At 33.5% G+C, this 22100-nt stretch overlaps 1 protein-coding gene across 1 annotated transcript; it reads right to left on the bottom strand.

The window, feature by feature from the left end:
- Window positions 1–17699: 17699 nt before the first annotated feature.
- On the bottom strand, window positions 17700–19324 carry LOC124360308 (phosphate carrier protein, mitochondrial-like). The gene has a single exon (XM_046813815.1). The coding sequence runs from the start codon at window positions 19237–19239 to the stop codon at window positions 18172–18174; it is 1068 nt and encodes a 355-aa protein (XP_046669771.1). The 5' UTR covers window positions 19240–19324; the 3' UTR covers window positions 17700–18171.
- Between the last annotated feature and the right edge of the window lie 2776 nt (window positions 19325–22100).

Here is a 22100-nt window from a genome sequence, read left to right as displayed (position 1 = left end):
TCATAGTCCGGGTAACATACACCATACAGAGCTGCAGCAGCTGTGTAGTTCTGTAAATATTCACTCAACACCATCAACATTAAGTAAGCTTCCTCATAGGTAAATAGCATATTTGACAGACAACAATACACATTTTCATAGACACAGCACAAAACTGATTAACTAAAAGAAATAAAATCTTATAAGGCACGATTATCATCTCTTACCATTTCTCCTGAACTTGTTCAAAAAGGTTCAGAAGTTGTTGAAGATACGAAACTTAAAAATATTAAGTTAATCTGGTAATTATAGTTTTTTTATATTCCCTATTTAATTAATTAAGTGTATTGAAACGTATCAATCTTTTATGGCTTTGTTAACAATCAATAAACTTGAGAATATTAAGTTAACGTGGTAATTATAGTTTAAAAATTCCTTTCTTTAATTAATTCAGTGGTTATTATAGTTTTTTATATTCCTTTTATAAATTAATTCAGAGTATTTAAACATATAGAAATCCTGTGGCTTTTGTCAATGATCAATAAACTTTACAATATTAAATTAACCTGGTAATTATAGGTTTCTATGTTCTTTAAAACTAAATCAAATGTTTTTTTCACTTAACTCAGCTTGAGATGTAATCTAGCACTAATGGCGTTTGCTTAATAAATATTTATATATTTATAAAGATCTTCATTTCACTTCTTATTCCATCCATCCAAGTTGATTGGATCATCTGTAGTGATGCAAGAGATGGATTTTGTGAGTTCCCACCAGACTTGCCTGTCAATTTGCTCTGACCTGACCATGTGGCTTACTCTCTGACCCACCATTTGGCGGTTATTGTTGAGCTTACTGTTCCTTGGGAAACATAATATTAAAAAACAACACCTGTTCAAACTGAATAAGTATGAGTCTTTGTGTTCAAAATATTTGACAAAATGGTTTCATATGTTACTTTCATGCTGTGGAAGAGGGAACAAGGTGTCTTGCAATAAAGTTTAAAATGTTTTCGTAAATGGTTTAGGATTTAGAAGGCATCTTTAAGACTTCATTTGAGGTATATTTTCTTTTGTGACAATTTATTGTGATCACATAAAAGTACTTCAACCCTCCAGACCTGGACTGCTCACTCACCTTCATTGGTGGGCCCCTCTATCAACAAGGGGTGGTTCCATAATGTTTTTAACCTTCTTGATTCATACTCGTACAAGAAGGTACAAAGCCTTAAGATTCCAATGGATTTAATTGGAAATAACTAAAGTGACATTTTTTAGGCTAATTGTTGAGTCAACAGGTGACATACAGGACGGTATGATAGACACTTTAGGACAACCTGTACATTGGTTCTTTATTTTTTTTAATTCAGACAGAAGTTTCAGAGAAAATTCATTAAATTAATCCCTGAACTTTAGAGAACACGACTTCAATATCTCTCTTAGCATTTGCCTTATACAAGTAGCTTGTTGAGACCTGCCATGAGAGCTTGGGAAGCAAGGTGCGCATAGTATATGATTCACACACACCAACATGCGCTCAGTGTGAAAATAGAATTTTTATAATATATGCTTGTTAATTTCTGGTTTTTAATTCAAAATAATTGGTATGTCTGGAACTTTGCTCTTAGAAAACACCTTCAAACTATTACAAAATAATATATTATCTGTTGATATGATCTGATCGTATCAGTAAACATCATCAATGTGTTACTCTGAAAATAAAAACACTATAAAAATCAAGTAGTAGCTGGCACAACTTATACAGTATTGAGCCTGGTTGTACTCTTTGAGGCAAAACAATAATGGAATGTGTAGAACACTAATTTTTCTTGATAATTCTTAGGCATTTAATTATGTACGCTATGAACTACTGCTTATAAAAGTTAAATTTTTATTTCGATGGTATGTCATGGGCGAGAACTGGTATATTCAATGTGGTATGCCCGTTGGCAAGGTACGTCATGAGATTGGGTTATATCTTCCATAACAAATTAATCGCAAGAAATTATAGTCGAAAGTAACATATTGTCTGCCCTGGACAAAAAGAGATTTGACCCACAGGAAACTGTCTTAGACCGCTGTTATTTAATTTATACAAAGACGACAAATATCTTGTGAAATATAGTGCCATTCATTTATATGCAAATGATTGTCCCTAATTCTCTAATTTTATGACAACACTTCACCTGAGAAAGCTTTACTTATTATTAATGGGACCTCAAAGCAGTGTCTGATCTCACAGGCTAAATTTAATTCAAATAAATTAAGACTCAGAATTGTTGTAAACAAGGGCTCAACATCATTGGTTAAAAATGGGCTGATGACCATTACTTGTATATGTGACATCAAGCTGGTGATAGCCACAAGTAGACGGGCCTGGTTAAAAAGTCATATCTAGTAAAACAATACCCATTAATAGCAGAGACTGATTGAGATTTCTAGGGAAATTTCCAACATTCAACCACATGATTTTTAGTTAAACCATCTCATTTCACCTGGCCCAATACTTGTAACCATGATTTTAGGGATTAAAAAACAATATCACCAGATGAAATACACAATGTTAACTCTTAGAGCGATAAAATATAATACTGTGAGTCTGAATAAGGCTCAGAACTATCTATATAGTCTGCCTAGCATTGAATACTTTTAAAGACCCAATGTTCATTGCAACAGATTAGAAGGCTTCTGAAATTCTCAGCCATGGCCTGTAATAGTAGTGATATATGTATTGTTAGGAGAATGTTCCAGATAAACAGGTCAACCTCTGATACAAAGGAAATGTGACTGAACACTCTAGATCCCTGTACAGTAAAGGGATAATCTAAACATATTATATACAGGGTGATTCATGAAGTTCTCCCCCCACTTCTACAGCACATTGTACTAGTAAAAATAATGAAAAAAATGTTATATACACATAGGTCCGAAAACGCTTTGTTGGCGAGTTACAGCTAGCGAAAGATTTCGCCTGAATTCCTGGGTAAAGAGTAAAATAAAGCCATACTGAACTTTTGGAAAGGTTAATTAAGTAAGAAATATCGTGGATTCTTATGTATTTTTACCTGATAAAGCTAATAAAATAGGTTTCAGAACTGTACCTGTAGTAGTTTTTGAGGGATTCAGGGTTAAATGCAAAAAATTGGGGCACGAAACAATGTTTTTTTTAAGTTTGATGTACAATAACTTTGTTAAATTGGTAATATAGATAAAATTTCATGTGGTACTTTTTGAACAAATAGGTACACCAATTGGAAGTATTTGTAAAAAAAACCATTAGGCTTACAAGAGACTATGTGAAACACTACCAAGGAGACTGACAGAGACTATGATCAGTTGTTCAGATTCACTTGTAGAACAACGGATGTGATCCAGGGATTGCAAAATCAAAACATAACATTTCACAGCTAATAAACACAACCAGAATGTTTGAATCAGAAAACATGCTCACTCAAATAAACAATAGAATTGAATAAAAATGCCCGAGCTATTCTTGGTCACTAGTGCTGCGAACCCGGCTAAAACCTATTACTCGGGCTACATAAATAACAGTATAAAGCTAAATATATATTATTTTTGTGGCAAATCCCATTTCACAAATGATGGAATAACTTTATGTAATTTGTTATAGTGAGTCAGTCTCTTCTGTAAACTTGTGTGGCTACCAGCCCTCCCATATTATTATTACTGTGTCAGCTTGTATCTAAAAGTAAAGTTTTAAGTGACTATTGGTGCTCACAATCTCGGTCCTTTATCCTTTAATTATTTTATGACACAATAACATAACTAGAGATAAGGGTGTACAATATTTATCTCTAGTATAGTAGATAATAGATGTTTACTCTATAGAGTGATGCTGACCAAATCAGCAACATATAGTGGATGAACCGAGAAAACTACCTTCTTCATTTTAACAAAAACCTCCATATTTTGACCCTAAACAATTGGGGAAAATCATTTTCAACACACAAAAATACCCCAAAATGACACTTTTAGGGGTAGGGTTAATTTTTAAGGATTTTCAAATGTAATGGTAGATTCATCCATAGCTCAATTTATATGATTCACTAATTATTTTTGAAACATAAAAAGTTTTAATTTATTTCGCTTTTTGTATACTGAGTGGTCCAAAATATCAAAGTTGTATGATTTCACAGTTTTGTTTACTGTTACCTCGTTAAAAATTTTAGGAAATCCCAATTTTTATCCAAGGTTGTTAAAGAAGTACTTTTTCTAAAAATACGTTACAGTTGTCAATTTTCGGGACATTTCCAATATTTTTTGTAATATTTCAAATTTAGGATATTTTAAAGTTAAAAAAATCTAAAAAACTTCAAATAGCAAGGTATGACTTTCACTACACCTATCAATAGCTGTCTTAAAAACTAAAATGTTTTTGTATTTTTAGTTTGGCTTTATCTTAGATTGTTGATAAATGACTCCCAAAATAATAAGTATAATGACAGTTTTTGTTTTTTTTCATTTCAGTGTTTTGAACTCCAGTGTTTGCTGTAGGATCTTAGCGAATGAATTTCTTCAATCTTTAAAACAACTGTTAAATGCTGTATTTAAGTAATTTTTATTCCTATAAATTTCTAAGTTCTAACTATTTTGGTCCAACAATTATGTTATTCAACTAACCTTATTTTCAGATGTTTTGACTGTAATCCATTGTTTTCCAAACAGTTCTACTCTGGAACTGAATGTTTTATAGCCCTTAAAACTTCTCCATTTACTGTTTAAACAACAGCCCTGATTTGTGCATCATGTACTCTCATGTCATGGGCATAAACCAAGTCTCTTAATCTTTCCCACAAGTTACAATCCATGCGTGTTAAATCTGGGGATCTGGGTGGGTAGTCGACTGGTCCACCTCTGCCAATCCAGTTTTTGAGGGTACTCCTCATCCAGAGTTTGTCACACCGCTTCAGGATAGTGGGCTTGCGCCCCATCGTGCATAAACCACATTTTTTGAATAGTTTGTTCAGGAATAATAACATTAAATTAGGCAATTAATCGATGAGGAAGTTGTATATATTTCCTACCAAGTATCCTTAAAAAAACTCTTTTAGATGAGTCACATGGATTGAGCTGGTGGTGGTCACATGGACAGCCAAAACGGCTGGTGGCTTATAATCCCTTACAGGTCCAGTCAGCTGTTTCTGTTTGTTGTGATCTAGATGTACATTTCCAGTTTCACGGACACGACCAGCAAGACTTTGGAAAAACGTTTTTCGAATGATATTCATAGTCCGGGTAACATACACCATACAGAGCTGCAGCAGCTGTGTAGTTCTGTAAATATTCACTCCAACACCATCAACATTAAGTAAGCTTCCTCATAGGTAAATAGCATATTTGACAGACAACAATACACATTTTCATAGACACAGCACAAAACTGATTAACTAAAAGAAATAAAATCTTATAAGGCACGATTATCATCTCTTACCATTTCTCCTGAACTTGTTCAAAAAGGTTCAGAAGTTGTTGAAGATACGAAACTTAAAAATATTAAGTTAATCTGGTAATTATAGTTTTTTTATATTCCCTATTTAATTAATTAAGTGTATTGAAACGTATCAATCTTTTATGGCTTTGTTAACAATCAATAAACTTGAGAATATTAAGTTAACGTGGTAATTATAGTTTAAAAATTCCTTTCTTTAATTAATTCAGTGGTTATTATAGTTTTTTATATTCCTTTTATAAATTAATTCAGAGTATTTAAACATATAGAAATCCTGTGGCTTTTGTCAATGATCAATAAACTTTACAATATTAAATTAACCTGGTAATTATAGGTTTCTATGTTCTTTAAAACTAAATCAAATGTTTTTTCACTTAACTCAGCTTGAGATGTAATCTAGCACTAATGGCGTTTGCTTAATAAATATTTATATATTTATAAAGATCTTCATTTCACTTCTTATTCCATCCATCCAAGTTGATTGGATCATCTGTAGTGATGCAAGAGATGGATTTTGTGAGTTCCCACCAGACTTGCCTGTCAATTTGCTCTGACCTGACCATGTGGCTTACTCTCTGACCCACCATTTGGCGGTTATTGTTGAGCTTACTGTTCCTTGGGAAACATAATATTAAAAAACAACACCTGTTCAAACTGAATAAGTATGAGTCTTTGTGTTCAAAATATTTGACAAAATGGTTTCATATGTTACTTTCATGCTGTGGAAGAGGGAACAAGGTGTCTTGCAATAAAGTTTAAAATGTTTTCGTAAATGGTTTAGGATTTAGAAGGCATCTTTAAGACTTCATTTGAGGTATATTTTCTTTTGTGACAATTTATTGTGATCACATAAAAGTACTTCAACCCTCCAGACCTGGACTGCTCACTCACCTTCATTGGTGGGCCCTCTATCAACAAGGGGTGGTTCCATAATGTTTTTAACCTTCTTGATTCATACTCGTACAAGAAGGTACAAAGCCTTAAGATTCCAATGGATTTAATTGGAAATAACTAAAGTGACATTTTTTAGGCTAATTGTTGAGTCAACAGGTGACATACAGGACGGTATGATAGACACTTTAGGACAACCTGTACATTGGTTCTTTATTTTTTTTAATTCAGACAGAAGTTTCAGAGAAAATTCATTAAATTAATCCCTGAACTTTAGAGAACACGACTTCAATATCTCTCTTAGCATTTGCCTTATACAAGTAGCTTGTTGAGACCTGCCATGAGAGCTTGGGAAGCAAGGTGCGCATAGTATATGATTCACACACACCAACATGCGCTCAGTGTGAAAATAGAATTTTATAATATATGCTTGTTAATTTCTGGTTTTTAATTCAAAATAATTGGTATGTCTGGAACTTTGCTCTTAGAAAACACCTTCAAACTATTACAAAATAATATATTATCTGTTGATATGATCTGATCGTATCAGTAAACATCATCAATGTGTTACTCTGAAAATAAAAACACTATAAAAATCAAGTAGCTGGCACAACTTATACAGTATTGAGCCTGGTTGTACTCTTTGAGGCAAACAATAATGGAATGTGTAGAACACTAATTTTTCTTGATAATTCTTAGGCATTTAATTATGTACGCTATGAACTACTGCTTATAAAAGTTAAATTTTTATTTCGATGGTATGTCATGGGCGAGAACTGGTATATTCAATGTGGTATGCCCGTTGGCAAGGTACGTCATGAGATTGGGTTATATCTTCCATAACAAATTAATCGCAAGAAATTATAGTCGAAAGTAACATATTGTCTGCCCTGGACAAAAAGAGATTTGACCCACAGAAACTGTCTTAGACCGCTGTTATTTAATTTATACAAAGACGACAAATATCTTGTGAAATATAGTGCCATTCATTTATATGCAAATGATTGTCCCTAATTCTCTAATTTTATGACAACACTTCACCTGAGAAAGCTTTACTTATTATTAATGGGACCTCAAAGCAGTGTCTGATCTCACAGGCTAAATTTAATTCAAATAAATTAAGACTCAGAATTGTTGTAAACAAGGGCTCAACATCATTGGTTAAAAATGGGCTGATGACCATTACTTGTATATGTGACATCAAGCTGGTGATAGCCACAAGTAGACGGGCCTGGTTAAAAAGTCATATCTAGTAAAAACAATACCCATTAATAGCAGAGACTGATTGAGATTTCTAGGGAAATTTCCAACATTCAACCACATGATTTTTAGTTAAACCATCTCATTTCACCTGGCCCAATACTTGTAACCATGATTTTAGGGATTAAAAAACAATATCACCAGATGAAATACACAATGTTAACTCTTAGAGCGATAAAATATAATACTGTGAGTCTGAATAAGGCTCAGAAACTATCTATATAGTCTGCCTAGCATTGAATACTTTTAAAGACCCAATGTTCATTGCAACAGATTAGAAGGCTTCTGAAATTCTCAGCCATGGCCTGTAATAGTAGTGATATATGTATTGTTAGGAGAATGTTCCAGATAAACAGGTCAACCTCTGATACAAAGGAAATGTGACTGAACACTCTAGATCCCTGTACAGTAAAGGGATAATCTAAACATATTATATACAGGGTGATTCATGAAGTTCTCCCCCCACTTCTACAGCACATTGTACTAGTAAAAATAATCAAAAAATGTTATATACACATAGGTCCGAAAACGCTTTGTTGGCGAGTTACAGCTAGCGAAAGATTTCGCCTGAATTCCTGGGTAAAGAGTAAAATAAAGCCATACTGAACTTTTGGAAAGGTTAATTAAGTAAGAAATATCGTGGATTCTTATGTATTTTTACCTGATAAAGCTAATAAAATAGGTTTCAGAACTGTACCTGTAGTAGTTTTTGAGGGATTCAGGGTTAAATGCAAAAAATTGGGGCACGAAACAATGTTTTTTTTAAGTTTGATGTACAATAACTTTGTTAAATTGGTAATATAGATAAAATTTCATGTGGTACTTTTTGAACAAATAGGTACACCAATTGGAAGTATTTGTAAAAAAAACCATTAGGCTTACAAGAGACTATGTGAAACACTACCAAGGAGACTGACAGAGACTATGATCAGTTGTTCAGATTCACTTGTAGAACAACGGATGTGATCCAGGGATTGCAAAATCAAAACATAACATTTCACAGCTAATAAACACAACCAGAATGTTTGAATCAGAAAACATGCTCACTCAAATAAACAATAGAATTGAATAAAAAATGCCCGAGCTATTCTTGGTCACTAGTGCTGCGAACCCGGCTAAACCTATTACTCGGGCCTCTGGGTACAATATTTAAACTAAATTAATAAAACTGTCATTTTAAAAAGAAGGTTTTTCTAAATTTTCTTAGACTTGCAAAAATTACACCAATATTCAAATAGAGAGATACATTGGATGCTACAAATTATTGCTCAATATCTATTTTACGTTATAAAATCGTTGATAAACTCTTCCTCACATATTTACTGAGTTAGCTAAAAGTATTCTGATTTCTAAAGCATTCCGAGAAACTTCTCCAATCATTCTCTTCATATAAACCTTCCGCGGGCTTCAAAGAATACTAAAAAAATTAGCTAAATTTTTGTAATCGTTCTCGAAATTAGCGCATAGCAACTTATTTAGCAATTCATGTTTTTAATTTAAGATTTTTTTAACGCTGTAACTGGTGTAATTTTTTAATAATTCAAAAGACTTATAATAATTAGTGTTCTAATTTTTTTTTATAATTTGTTGAATTTCTTGAAATTTAACAAAATTTTTGTTGTTAGGATGGTATAGAATTTGTCCTTGACCCTTTTGAGGACTAAGGGCTAATTTGTTGACCTTAATGTTCTTCTCTTTTGGACTCACAGGCCAATCAGTTGATAATTTATGCAAAAAAGATCACAGGCCGATTCCTTGGTTCGTTTCGGTGTTTATACAATTAATTCTGATTAAGACATTGAAATTTTTTATAACTACTTAACACTAAAAAATAGTACTTCAAGAATTTTGTTTTGTTAAAAAAATGCAGTTGGCAACACAAATGGCCTTAAGCGCTCATTTACCTTCCCCCTGTCTACCTCAGAACCCCTCAGTGTTGACATCTGGTGTATTGAACTCATCTATTTTCTAATGATTTTTTCTCAAGCTCTGTAGTATTTCTACACACTCACTGAGTGCAATAATTTTAATACATTTTAGTAAAAAGTATGTTTTTGTGTTGGAAAATTCCTGGTGAGAAACTAGCAGGAAAATGGCTAACAGTGAAGAGTTACAGCATTGATTGGTTGAGGATAACAATGACTAAATACCCTTGGTGAGGAAGACCCTGATGAACTAAAAACAGATTATGTAGAGTTGCAAGATAACTCCAGACCTGAAGTTGAAAGCTGTTCTAGCTCCAAAGATGTTAGTGATAATTAAATGGATATTTTTGAAAATGTTGTAGAAGTTCAAATGTAGGAAGAACTGATACCAGAGGCAGAACCTCTGCAAGCCCCATTGCAAGTCCCTTTTGAAATCCCTGAATTTAATTTTTAGAAACAAGATGTTTATTGATCCACAAACAGTCTGCACTCCTAGGCAGAATAGCATGCCAGTCTTCCACAGACTTGAACCACAAGATAATACCAGGTTAACTGAACACCTGAACAGCCTTTTTTTAATACGATTGACAATGAAATATTGAATATTGTAGAGTACACTAACATTTATATTGCCAAAATTAGGACCTAATTTGCAAGAGGGGAGAGATTCTAAACCAATAGATGTTTGTGAATTGATTAGGGTCCCATAAATTGCCGGTGCTCTAAAAGACGGAGGAAGGAACTTGTTTGATGTATGGGACAACACTAGCAATTGGACTTCAATTAGTATACGTTGCAATGAGTCTGAACCAATTTAAATTTCTATTACCCTGCCTCAGATTTGATGACATTCATAGCCAAGAATTGGAAAATTTTATTGACAATTCCACTGGATTCAGAGAAATCTTTGCAAAATCCATATCAAATTGCAAAAGTTCTTATAAACCAACTGACCACTTAATACATGATGAACAGTTGGTGGCTTTTAGAGGAAACTGCCCCTCTCAGGTATACATGCCCAATAAACCTGCGAAGTACTGAATAAAAGTGTTTGCACTAGTATCTACTTCAAACTTTTATGCTACAAATCTTGTGAAGTCTATGTACGCAAACAAACCTTTGTGCCTTACATTCATCAACAGCACTTTAAATTTGGTTGTATGAGAATCTGTAAAAGGAAGTAACAGGAACGTCACATGTGTATCTGGTTCAGCTTTGAGCTTTCATGCTAATAAAGCTACAAGAAGAAATTCACTTTGGACAGCAACCTTGAGAAACAACAAACAGGGAGTGCCTCCAGTCTGCTTACCTGATTTGCAGAGAAAAGTAAGGAGTAGCAATTTTAGCTTCCAGAAAAACCTTACTTTAGCATCTTACAAAGTCCCAAAGAAAAACAAAGAAGTTTTAATGATATCTTCCTTGCACGATAATGCTACAATCAATGAAGCAACTGGAGACAACAAGAAGCCAGTCATAATTCCAGAATATAATGACACAAAATATGCTATCTTAGACTAAATGTGTTGCCAATAAGACATTTCAAGGTACTCAAAACAGTGACCACTGGCAGTGTTCTTTCACATACTCAAAGCAGGGGGTGTTAATTCTTTTAATATCTATAAAGCCAACCAAAAACATTTTTTTTTTTTTTTAACAGACTGGATTTTTGAAAAAGCTGACATTTGAACTAATGAAACTGCACATTGAGCATTAAATTAACTTTGACATGATACCAAAGCAGATATGAACAAGAGGAAATGTTTTTGTTGAAAATAGTGGACAAAGGGGCTGGTCAACCTCAGCCATAACCCTAACGAAAAACTGTACAAGAGATGTTACCTCTGTGGCAGAGAGAGAGAGAGAAAGAGGGAGAGATGTTACAGCACTCCACATGAGCACCATAGTGTTCAAGACCCTGTAGTATAAATCACAAACAAATTTCCATTTAATTTTTATTCCATAAGTCCCCAATTAAAATACATTGTCCAGTTGTTCAGATGCTTCGCAACAGCTGTCACCCAGTAATTTGTATAATTATTGCATAACGTCATTGTTGTTACTGGTCATTTGTAATGTATGATTGTTATAAACGACCATAAGTTGTGATATAAACGACCATAAGTTGTGAATAAGTTTGTTATTTTGATTGATTGGAACAATTTATGGTCAAGTATGGAGAGAGAATTAAATGTAGACAGTGATTTAGATTAATATTTTAGTGATCTTCTGGTGATTAATATAAAAAAGATACTGATAATGGTCCTTTAAGCCCTTTAATATCTAAACGAGAATTTTCTAAAGAAGGGAATGTACTCAGGTTAAAAGTTATTACCCCTACCCCAAGTTATGATTCCTCTGATAGTGATGACCCCTGTCCATCTCCAAACTCTTAAGAGCTCATAAACCAATTAAAGTTATTTTTGTCAACTTTAAGATTATTTTTTTTATCAAACTTGATAAAAATTATATTTTTTCCCACTACATAATTTTATATAATACAAGGTAAGAGTACACCATACTATGTGATGCATAACAAGCTTCACTAAGGTTTCGTGCAAATTTTAAAGTTTATAGATGAAGTCTTTCTAGAGATATTTCACCACATAGTACATTAAAATTTTGTTCATTCATTAGAGTGTTTAAAAATAATCAACGTTCCGGTGAGCTAGGCAGAGTACAAGCAAGAGTGCTCTGTAATCAACGTTCCGGTGAGCTAGGCAGAGTACAAGCAAGAGTGCTCTGTAATCAACGTTCCGGTGAGCTAGGCAGAGTACAAGCAAGAGTGCTCTGTAATCAACGTTCCGGTGAGCTAGGCAGAGTACAAGCAAGAGTGCTCTGTAATCAACATTCCGGTGAGCTAGGCAGAGTACAAGCAAGAGTGCTCTGTAATCAACGTTCCGGTGAGCTAGGCAGAGTACAAGCAAGAGTGCTCTGTAATCAACATTCCGGTGAGCTAGGCAGAGTACAAGCAAGAGTGCTCTATAATCAAATCTTGTCACTGACTTAACATTCACTTTCCATTCTATTATTTTTTAGTTCCAGTCTACGTGTGTTAATATGTTATAATCCCTAATGAGTATACTAGATTTATTTACAAATTTATTTATTCTACTATTTTCTCGTTGCCATCCTGTTTAACAATAAAACATACAATCAATATAAATATACTCGCTAACGCTCAACCAAATACCATGGAGTGACATAAACCATAATCAAACTCAGCGTTCCTCATATAGAAATGAAACTTCATGCATAATATCTAGTATAAACATCAGTTCGTTTCCAAAATATCACAGTTAACAGAGACAGAAATTAAATTTGTACACCCCCACAAGTCACACACTTCGCTAACACAAAACCAATTATAAGTGAATAAAGCATTACAATCTACTTAATAATTTTTTCATAAGCTGTATTTATTTCTTAAAATTTTCTTTTTAAAATTAGGGGTTATGTAAAATATTACTAAAGTAGTGTTTTTAACCTGAGAGCTTGGAAAATATCTATTATTATAATATAGCTTTTTTACATACCCCTTTTCCTGGAAAAATACAAATTTTTAGGTACTTTGGTATTATCTAAAGGCCACTCTATCCCTATGCATTATGTTTTATTAGGCTAAAGTAGATATAAACATATGTTTATATTATAAATACAAAAAGTTAAAGTTATCATTTATGAATGCTCACGTGAACTGAGCTTGAATGGTACTATATTAAAAGGGAAGTTTTTCCTTTTTACCCAGAAGTGCAGGATGGCACCACCAAAGCCCGCACTTATCGCCATGGGCATTTTTTAATTAAAAATTACTGTTTTTAAAACAAAACTTCCATCTTCCTGTTTTTAATTATTTTATACAGTTATTCAACTATTAACTTGTGTTATATATTGTTAGCCAAAGGCATTATGCGGGTAGGGTACGATAAACGGATCCGGTTTTTTATATTGAAATTGGCAAACGATATTACTTAATCATAACCATCGATATAATCAATCGGTACTGATTCATTATTTTGAACTATTAACTTAAGGGGGGTCCGTACCAAAAATTTCATTTTTTTGAGTTTTTTTGGTTTTTTTTAGTTTTATATTCTTCAGAACCTCACCTTTTCAAAGATGTGCTTATTTTCTTTCTATCTTTATTAGAAGTTATTGAAAAGAAAGTTTTTCGAAAGCATTGCAACCAATTTATGGTGAAAGAGGCAGCCCCGCTGGTGGCCCACCACTTTAATCATATTCATACATACTACTACTATTCTTGTTTCCTTATTGTTATGTTATGTTGGCTACCCTGCTTTTGATGTATATTTTTGTCTCTGTCAGGTGGTACTATTTGTCATGTGATCTTTGTTTATGTGATGTCAGTGAGAGTGTTTCTCAATTTGTGTTGTTTACAAAGTGACAGTTTACTTATTCGAGTTTTGTGAATATTAGTTGTTGTTTCAAGTTTATTCCAAGGGAAAGCATGTTGGAAAGACTACCTTGATAGATCTTCTGAGGCTATGTATAACCTCAATACTGAAACTTTGCCCAGGCCTACCACCCAGCACTGACACTTCTGATAATCCTACCACCCCTAGTTCTTCTGTTAGAAAAATGAAAGTTCAAGGTAATTTTTGAATACTATAATCAGAAGAATGAGGTTTTAGCATATGACATATTTGATTGAATTCGCTTGCCGAAGCCATAAAATGAAATCGCAGGATGCAGTCGTTGCAAGCACAAATTGATTTTTGAAAGGCGGTCTGTTGAAGGACTTGCAGTAAATTTCTCAGTGTATTGTCCAAACTGTACAGACCAAAAAAAGGTCTATTGACAATTGTAATAAAATCACTGAAAAATATCAATGGAAAATCTGTAACTCTTTACGACTTGAACCTACGTCTTGTGCACGGTATGCGCAGCATTGGCAAAGGCCACACAGCAGCCCAAATCTTGTGTGGCACTCTAAATCTTCCTCCTCCCTCCAGTTCATTATAGAAAACATGAACAAGTTTTAGGCACAGTAGCAGAAAATATGTGTAAAAAAAGTATGAGAAACGCCGTAGAAGAAGCAGTGAGCAGTAATGATGGGGACCGACATAACTTATGCGTTGCACTAGACGGTTCATGGCAAAAGAGAGGCCATGTCTCTCAAAATGGCATTCTTTCCTCTAACATCAGTAGATACAGGGAAAGTACTAGATGTATCTATCCTTTCAAAGTTTTGTAAAATGCCCAAATAAGTGTGAAAATGTTCATGTAGTCAGTGTAAAGCAAACTATCAGGGTAGCAGCGGAGGAATGGAGGTCGCTGGCGCTTTAGAGGTTTTTCAGAGGTCAGAGCCAGAATATAATGTTCGCTACCTCAACTACTTCGGAGATGGAGACTCAAAGGCCTATGCATCAGTGAATGAAGCTCAAGTTTATGGAGAAGAAATAAAAATAAACAAACTTGAATGCATAGGCCACGTGCAAAAAAGAGAATGGGAACACGTTTACTCAAAATAAAAAGTACGTCGGGTAAAACCCTCCTTGAAGATAACAAATCTATGTCCGGAAAAGGTCGACTTACTACTGCTGCTGTTCATCAACTGCAAAGTTATTATGGACTGGCTATACGTCGGAACACATCAAGTGTAAGGGAAATGAAGCAAGCAGTTTGGGCTGAATTTTTCCACGTCTTATCCGACTAACGAAACAACCCCAACACGAGCTTTGCCCAAAAGGAGACGGAACGTGGTGTAAGTTAAACCAGAGCTTACTTGATTATAATACTGAGTATAATCATAACAAACACTTTCATTTGCCAAAAAGCTGTTATGCTTGCTATCAAGCCAATATTTAGGGATTTGGCTGATCCTGAGCTTTTGCAAAAATGTGTGAAGGGCAAAACACAAAACCCAAACAAATCATTGAACAATGTGATTTGGTCTGTAATACCAAAAAGGGTTTTTGTTAGCCTACCAGTGCTAAAATATGGGACTTATTTAGCTATAAGCACATTTAATAATGGCCTGATAAGTAGAGTACAAATAATTGATGAGCTTAAACTTTCTCCTGGTAAAAATTTTGTTGCTGCAATGAAAAGCCTTGAGAATAAGCGACTCAAGAAAGCCGAATTAGCTGCAAATGAGCTTGAGAAGAAAATCAGGAAGGCTAAGGCATTTTAGAAAAGAAAGTTAGAGGACCAATTTGAGCAGGATGAAGCAGACAAACCAGCCTACAGCACTGGCAGCTACTGATGTTACCAAGTTCACTGTAGGTTAGTACAACGATTTTTTCAATCGCGTTTTCCCCCAAAATTTGTATTTTCTAACTTTGATGTAAGTTTTCTCAGGACCTGTTAAAGATATCTTTATGAAAATTTTCACTGTGTGTTTGTTTTAGTATTTACTAGTCCACTAACACAAGGATTTTGTAAAATTTTAATTTTTTGGGCTTATAAAAATTAAATTTTCTGAATTAAAAACTTGAAATTTAACACAAGTTTTTAAAAAATTTGTAGAAAAATTAAAATAACAAAATAAACAAAAAATCCTTGTGTCAGTGACTAGAGTAATTACATGATTAATAAAATAAAAATAAAACATTTCAAAGTAGGTTCAACACAACTCTATAAAAATTACATATAATTAACATTACAGAGAGAAGCGAACAGACCCCCCTTAAATCATCTATATAAACAGCTGTAAACACTCTAAAATAATACATGTAGGAAAATATTTAAATTTTACATAAGTAATTCTGATTATTAAAAATGGCAGTCAATATTAGAAAACTACACAACGTTGCTTTTTCGTGGCTTCAACATGTTGGACTCGTACCGAAAAAACCCATTATGTGAAATTTGTGGAAAAGAAACAACTGCAACTGTGAAATATTGTCATCTTCAGTTTTCCTAAGTTTGGTTATAATAATTTGTTTGATCACTGTAAATATTAAATTCATATTTTAATTTAAAACATATGATTGTTATTGAGGACTATAGGTACTTTTATATCGATTGATAGTCTAGGATTTGAGATGCGAATATTAGGTATCGATGACTATATTCTTCGATGTAAAAAACCGGGTCTGCTTATCGTACCCTACCCCAATGCTAAGGAATTCATAGGACGAGTAGAATAAGGTCCCTAGCAGAAGTTTGATGATCTGGTATGATCAGGCACTCTGATGTTAATTATATTAGGCTACATAGTTTTACACCAATAAATAACTTTTATAGGAACAACATCTACAAGTTATGTTCTACAGTGAAGAGGCGCCAGACCAATACCACATCTAAATCAGAGTAGAACAGCACCATAATCAAGTCAAGTTATACTCTACGTATTCAAAGCTGAAAATATATGCAAAACTTATGTTTGTTTAAACAGTAAAATTATTGTTCCAATATAGACCTAAACAATAATGTTTGCAAAATAGCCTCCAAACCGCCATCCAAATAATTAAAAAAATCATGATCAGTCTGGGACAAAAATCATATTGTGTGTGTGGGTCTACTACTCAGCAGACCAGAGGCCAAAGTGCACACACAATGTCCTCTGTTCTGTGTTTAAGAATAACCATTGAAGTTCTTGACATTTCTGTGACAATAAGTTTGAATACACATTGTTAAGTTTGGTGCTTTGCTTATGATAATACATTCAATTAAACATTTGGTAGAATTAGCTTAAATATTCTGTTGTGTTTGTAAATGGAGATTGATCATGTGAAGTAAACAATTCAGAGCTTCAAATAAATGCGAATTAAATATTTTGGTGTCCTATTTATTAGTTCAGATTCATTTATTTTTTATGTGCATAAATAATGTACAAAAATATGTTTTATAAAAGTAATTAGTGTTATAAATAACTGCAGCGAGTAAATTGTAAACAAGCCAAAGATTGTCTTATGCCGTAGCACCATTTGCTACTGCAAATAACGCTGGCCACCGGGTGTCAAGTGCCGAGGTTTTGCCACCATACTATACAATATATTTATAACATATTAAATGTATTTCTTAGATCAATTTATATCTCTGCTCCATGCTCCTTACTGGAAAAATTAAGTGTGAATCTAAATTAGACAAAAGAACTTCCTGGATTTCTTAAGTTTACCTGGATTCAAATATTACTAAAAATGCACACTGAAATTTATTTGAATACAATTAGGCTACCACAAATAATTAAAAAGGAAATTAAACTAAACAAAATTAAGGTTTATATCTGTTTTATTCTATTTTAATATGTATAATTCAGTATTCAATAGCTTAGGCCTACTCGGGTCAAATGGTTTGCATTAAGTGTAGGGCAATGGAATGATATTAAATAAATTAATGGACATTATAAATTATTAAACTTCAAACATATCACATACTAAAATACTTCATATGGAATTTTATAATTTTTAATTATAATATTGTACAGTACTAACTTAGTTCCTGGAATGATTAATGTCACTCAAAACGAATTAAAAAATATAAATTTTCATTCATCAAAATAAATGCCACAGCTATAGTAAATGCAACTTTGCAAACTTAATTTTAAAACAAAGCCTATTAAAATAATGATATCAGTAGTTATTGCTTTCGTAAAGGAGCTACATTCAATCATTTTGACAGCAATAATTTGTAAGATGAAAGTAGGCAAGGTAACCTATCATAAATACACTGATTACAATTACGTCTATTTTTCTTGGGCAGCTAGTTTCTTTTTCAGGGATTCAGGCATCTCTGGTGGTGGTGGTCTTGGTAATCTGAGGGCAACTTTCACGAAGTCGTAGATGAACCATTGCAGAGCGGTCAGAGTTCCAATCATGACAATCCTCGGAGCTAGTCCTTTCCACATTGCAGCAAATCCCAGTTTTCTTGCAACATCCAATGCAGTAGATCCTTTTTCTTGATTCAACTTTGATACCACTGTATCCGCTGGGTGAGAAACTATAGCACAGAAGACTCCAGCAATGTAACCAGCAGCAAACGTTACAACAAGCTGCTCAGGTTTGGAGCATTCTGAACGCGGTTTAGGAACAACATGTTTGTAGAGAAGCTCCACAGTTCTTTCAAAGCAAGCAAACTTCATCATTGTGTAGGGTATTTGCCTCATCCACAGAGGTACCAAACTTTTATAAAATGCAGAAGTTCCTTCTTCCTTGTACATCTTAGGTGCTGCTTCTCGGAGAGTATTTGCAAATCCTGGAGTAGTTTGAATTTTTACTTTGATTGCTTCCATGGGACTGAGAGCTATATCAGCGAAAAATTCTGCTGATGCTGAGGCAGCCAGATAAAGCGAAGTTCGCCACAGGAAAGCATTTTCTTCTCCCAACATATCAGTATATAATATCTTAAAGTATTCATAGAAACCAAACTTACATAATCCTTGAGCAGAGTACCCAAAAAATGTTGGTGCCCAACCTTTTGCAAGGGCCTTTACACCTTCTTCAGCAACAGTCACCTTGAATCCATTCATTACTGATTTGTACTTGCCAGGATCAACTTGAAGCCTACATTTAACCAAATCCAAGGGCACAACCATGGTATGGGTAAGACCACAAGATAGGATACCACCCAATCCACATAATGCTAAATATTTAGGCGACCCAAATTCACAGCTATCACCCTCAACAGCAGAAGCAGCAGCGATGGTTCTTCCTGGAACTAATGGTTTTTCAAAAACTTTAGGCTCACACTGCACATATGTAAAAGGGGATCGAAAAGGGCTGTTTTTCGCCATTTCTAAAACTGACGACCACATACTGGACACTTTTCCTAAAAAATTAATAAATACAGATCTTAAAATTTTCACACCGTACTTCAAGGGCACCAACTACCGAAAGGAAGAAATTATTGCGATCATGTGGTAATAGAAATTAAGCTACAACAGTAGTGCCACAAGTAGCATTGAAATACGTTATTACGAATAATACTCTGAAAGATAAAATAACATATTTGAATGTGTAATATTGTGTAATATTGAATATGTGTACTATTGAAATGTTTTTCGTAGATATACAACTATACTTTAGACGGTAAAAAATACTTTATTTTAACTATTTCACATAAAATAAATATATTTGGTTAGTCAAAAAAACTGTTTTACATCACTAGAACATTTGAAGGTGATATTTTCAATCACTAATTTGTAAGTCAAAAATTGAAAATTAAAAATTAAAAATAATATTTTAACTTCTGGATTCATATTTTTCTAAATTGTTTTGTCAATATAATACGCAACTTACTTAAAAGTCTGTATTTCAATTTATCTACCACACATCAACAAGAATTTCGGAATGATATCCGGAAGGGAAAATTTAAATGTTAGTTTAGAAAATAAGTTTATTTACTGAGATATTAAAAGATAGCAACATAGCAGCCAAAATATAAGTATATAACGGTATACGTTTACGGAATAAGTTTGTAATATATTTGTAGTTTCAAAATAAAAACTCAAATATACCAATTTTTAGGAACATTAAAAGAGCAGAATCCTCCAGTATCGACAATCATTACAGTATCACAACACCGAATTTTGAAATGATTTTAGGTGAATATTAGATAATCAAAAGCATTCGTCAGAACTAGGAAATCTCTGTATTTCAATAGTCCAAACTTTTAGAATATGTTGTTTTCATAAAGCAGTAATGAAAGAGGAATCTATCTATAGGTGAGACAGCACAACACTAGATTTTGTTTTCGTATATGCAGGGCCATTTACATACATGTAGTCATTTGACCTTACATAATTTATTTAAAGCTCCATGGATGCCACTAATAAATTTGTTATCATGCTCAAGATTTGTTCCTGATTGTCTCTATATACACGAATTAAAAAAAAATAAAGGAAAGAAATTTTATGTTTTCTGTACTTACAAAGAAGTAAACTAAGAGGTTTTTAATTATAAATATAAACAGTATGATTGTTCTTTCGCCAGGGCTAGACGCTTTTTGTTTGTTTCAATATAGCAAAGTATTGAATGCATTGCTGACTTGATTCTCTTTTCTTTTTTTCAACCAAGATATGTTTTTTTAGAAACGAAGCTTCATGCAAAATTTTAAATCCATTTGCCAGTTTTTTTAGATATCGTGTGGACCAGGGAAGAAAAAAATGTTTTATTTTTCCTCCCTGTTGTGGACGATAGATAGATATGAAACTTTTCCAGCTCTCGAGACTTCCATTCGCTGACGCGAAGTCAATAATTATGATACAAATTGATTGAATGACTTGGTTTTGAAATAAATAATTACTACTCTTAGATATGATATTTTCAGAAGAAAAGCTGCAATATCTGTTTTATATTGTTCACGACTTATCTAATTTAAATTAACACATTACTAGAAAACGCTTCCAAATTTGTTCGATTTGTTGTCTTAGGCCATGGGTCGCCTCGCGTGGCCTCCTCTATTTGTTTTATCGCTTTGATTTTTAATCACTCTCTCACGGCGACTAGGTTCAGGATCCAGATTGCCTAGCGTGGTCTTAGCATTATTCTCGTATAATCGTTATAATAATAAAATTAAAGAAACTCCGGATATTAATACCTATTTTGATTGTCTTTGTATTTTCAGCGCCGTGTTTTTACAATGTCTTGAAATGTAATGTGTTTCTCAGTCTGAATTAATAAGCATTAGTTAATTGAACCTGAGAATATTCATATCGCCTACATGAAATCACTGACAACATTAATGTCAAATCTTTTGTATCACCCACAGAAGATTCAAACTTAGGTACGAGTTAATTTATAAGTATTATTCCTCAGTTTAAATGCTCAATAGCTGTGTAACTATTGGTAAAGTTTTTTAATACTTATTTGTTTATATTAGGAAAAACAGGTTTGCATCATTGCCATATTATTTGTCTCTTTTTCTGTTATTTAACCTTCAGATCCCTTTATTCAGGCTATAGTATAAGTTTGCATCTCTAACTATGTAGTTAAATTTGTACTTGATAAGTCCTTCACCACCACTGGATCTCCTGGCAGAAGACCTTCAACTTTAGATCTTACTTTTGCCACTGTGCAATTAAAAGATAAAATATCGTCTTGGAAGGTAATGAGTGACTTCAATGGGTAGTGATCACTACCCTATTATTTTAGAAATTAATGGTAACAAATTGTGCTCACAAACTGTTTTGGGCTCAAAAAAGTCGGGTATAATAGTTTCACTCATAAAAACTTTAAAAAAGCCAATTGGGGTAAGTTTTCAGAAATAGCTGATAAGACTGCATCCAGTATACTCTCAAATAAGAAATCTGATGATATAAATATTAAGGATCTCAATAAGATATTAAAGGTAGCAATAGAAGACTCAGTCCCCCAACTTCTGTCACCAAAATAAGGGAGATGGCAAGTTTTTTAACGCAAAATCTTGGTGGACACCGGACTGCTCTAAGGCAGTCGCTATAAGAAGAAGAAACTTCAAACTCTTCACAATGAAGATGACTCCCCTAGCATACAGGCAATACAGAACTACACACTATGAGGCCGTGGAGGTGATCCGTAAAGCAAAAAGACAAAGCTTGGGTAAGTTTCTGTGAGAACATAGAAAATAAAAATAATACACAAATTTGGAGCACAATTAGAGGTATTAGAAGTGGAACCAAAGATACTTATAACAAGA

Source organism: Homalodisca vitripennis, chromosome 4, assembly GCF_021130785.1.
Source record: "Homalodisca vitripennis isolate AUS2020 chromosome 4, UT_GWSS_2.1, whole genome shotgun sequence".
NCBI lineage: Eukaryota > Metazoa > Arthropoda > Insecta > Hemiptera > Cicadellidae > Homalodisca > Homalodisca vitripennis.
This window is presented reverse-complemented; position numbering and strand designations above follow the sequence as displayed.

Excerpts from the sequence above, each read along its gene's own strand:
- LOC124360308 (XM_046813815.1), bottom strand. The coding sequence starts at position 19,239 with ATGTGGTCGTCAGTTTTAGAAATGGCGAAAAACAGCCCTTTTCGATCC.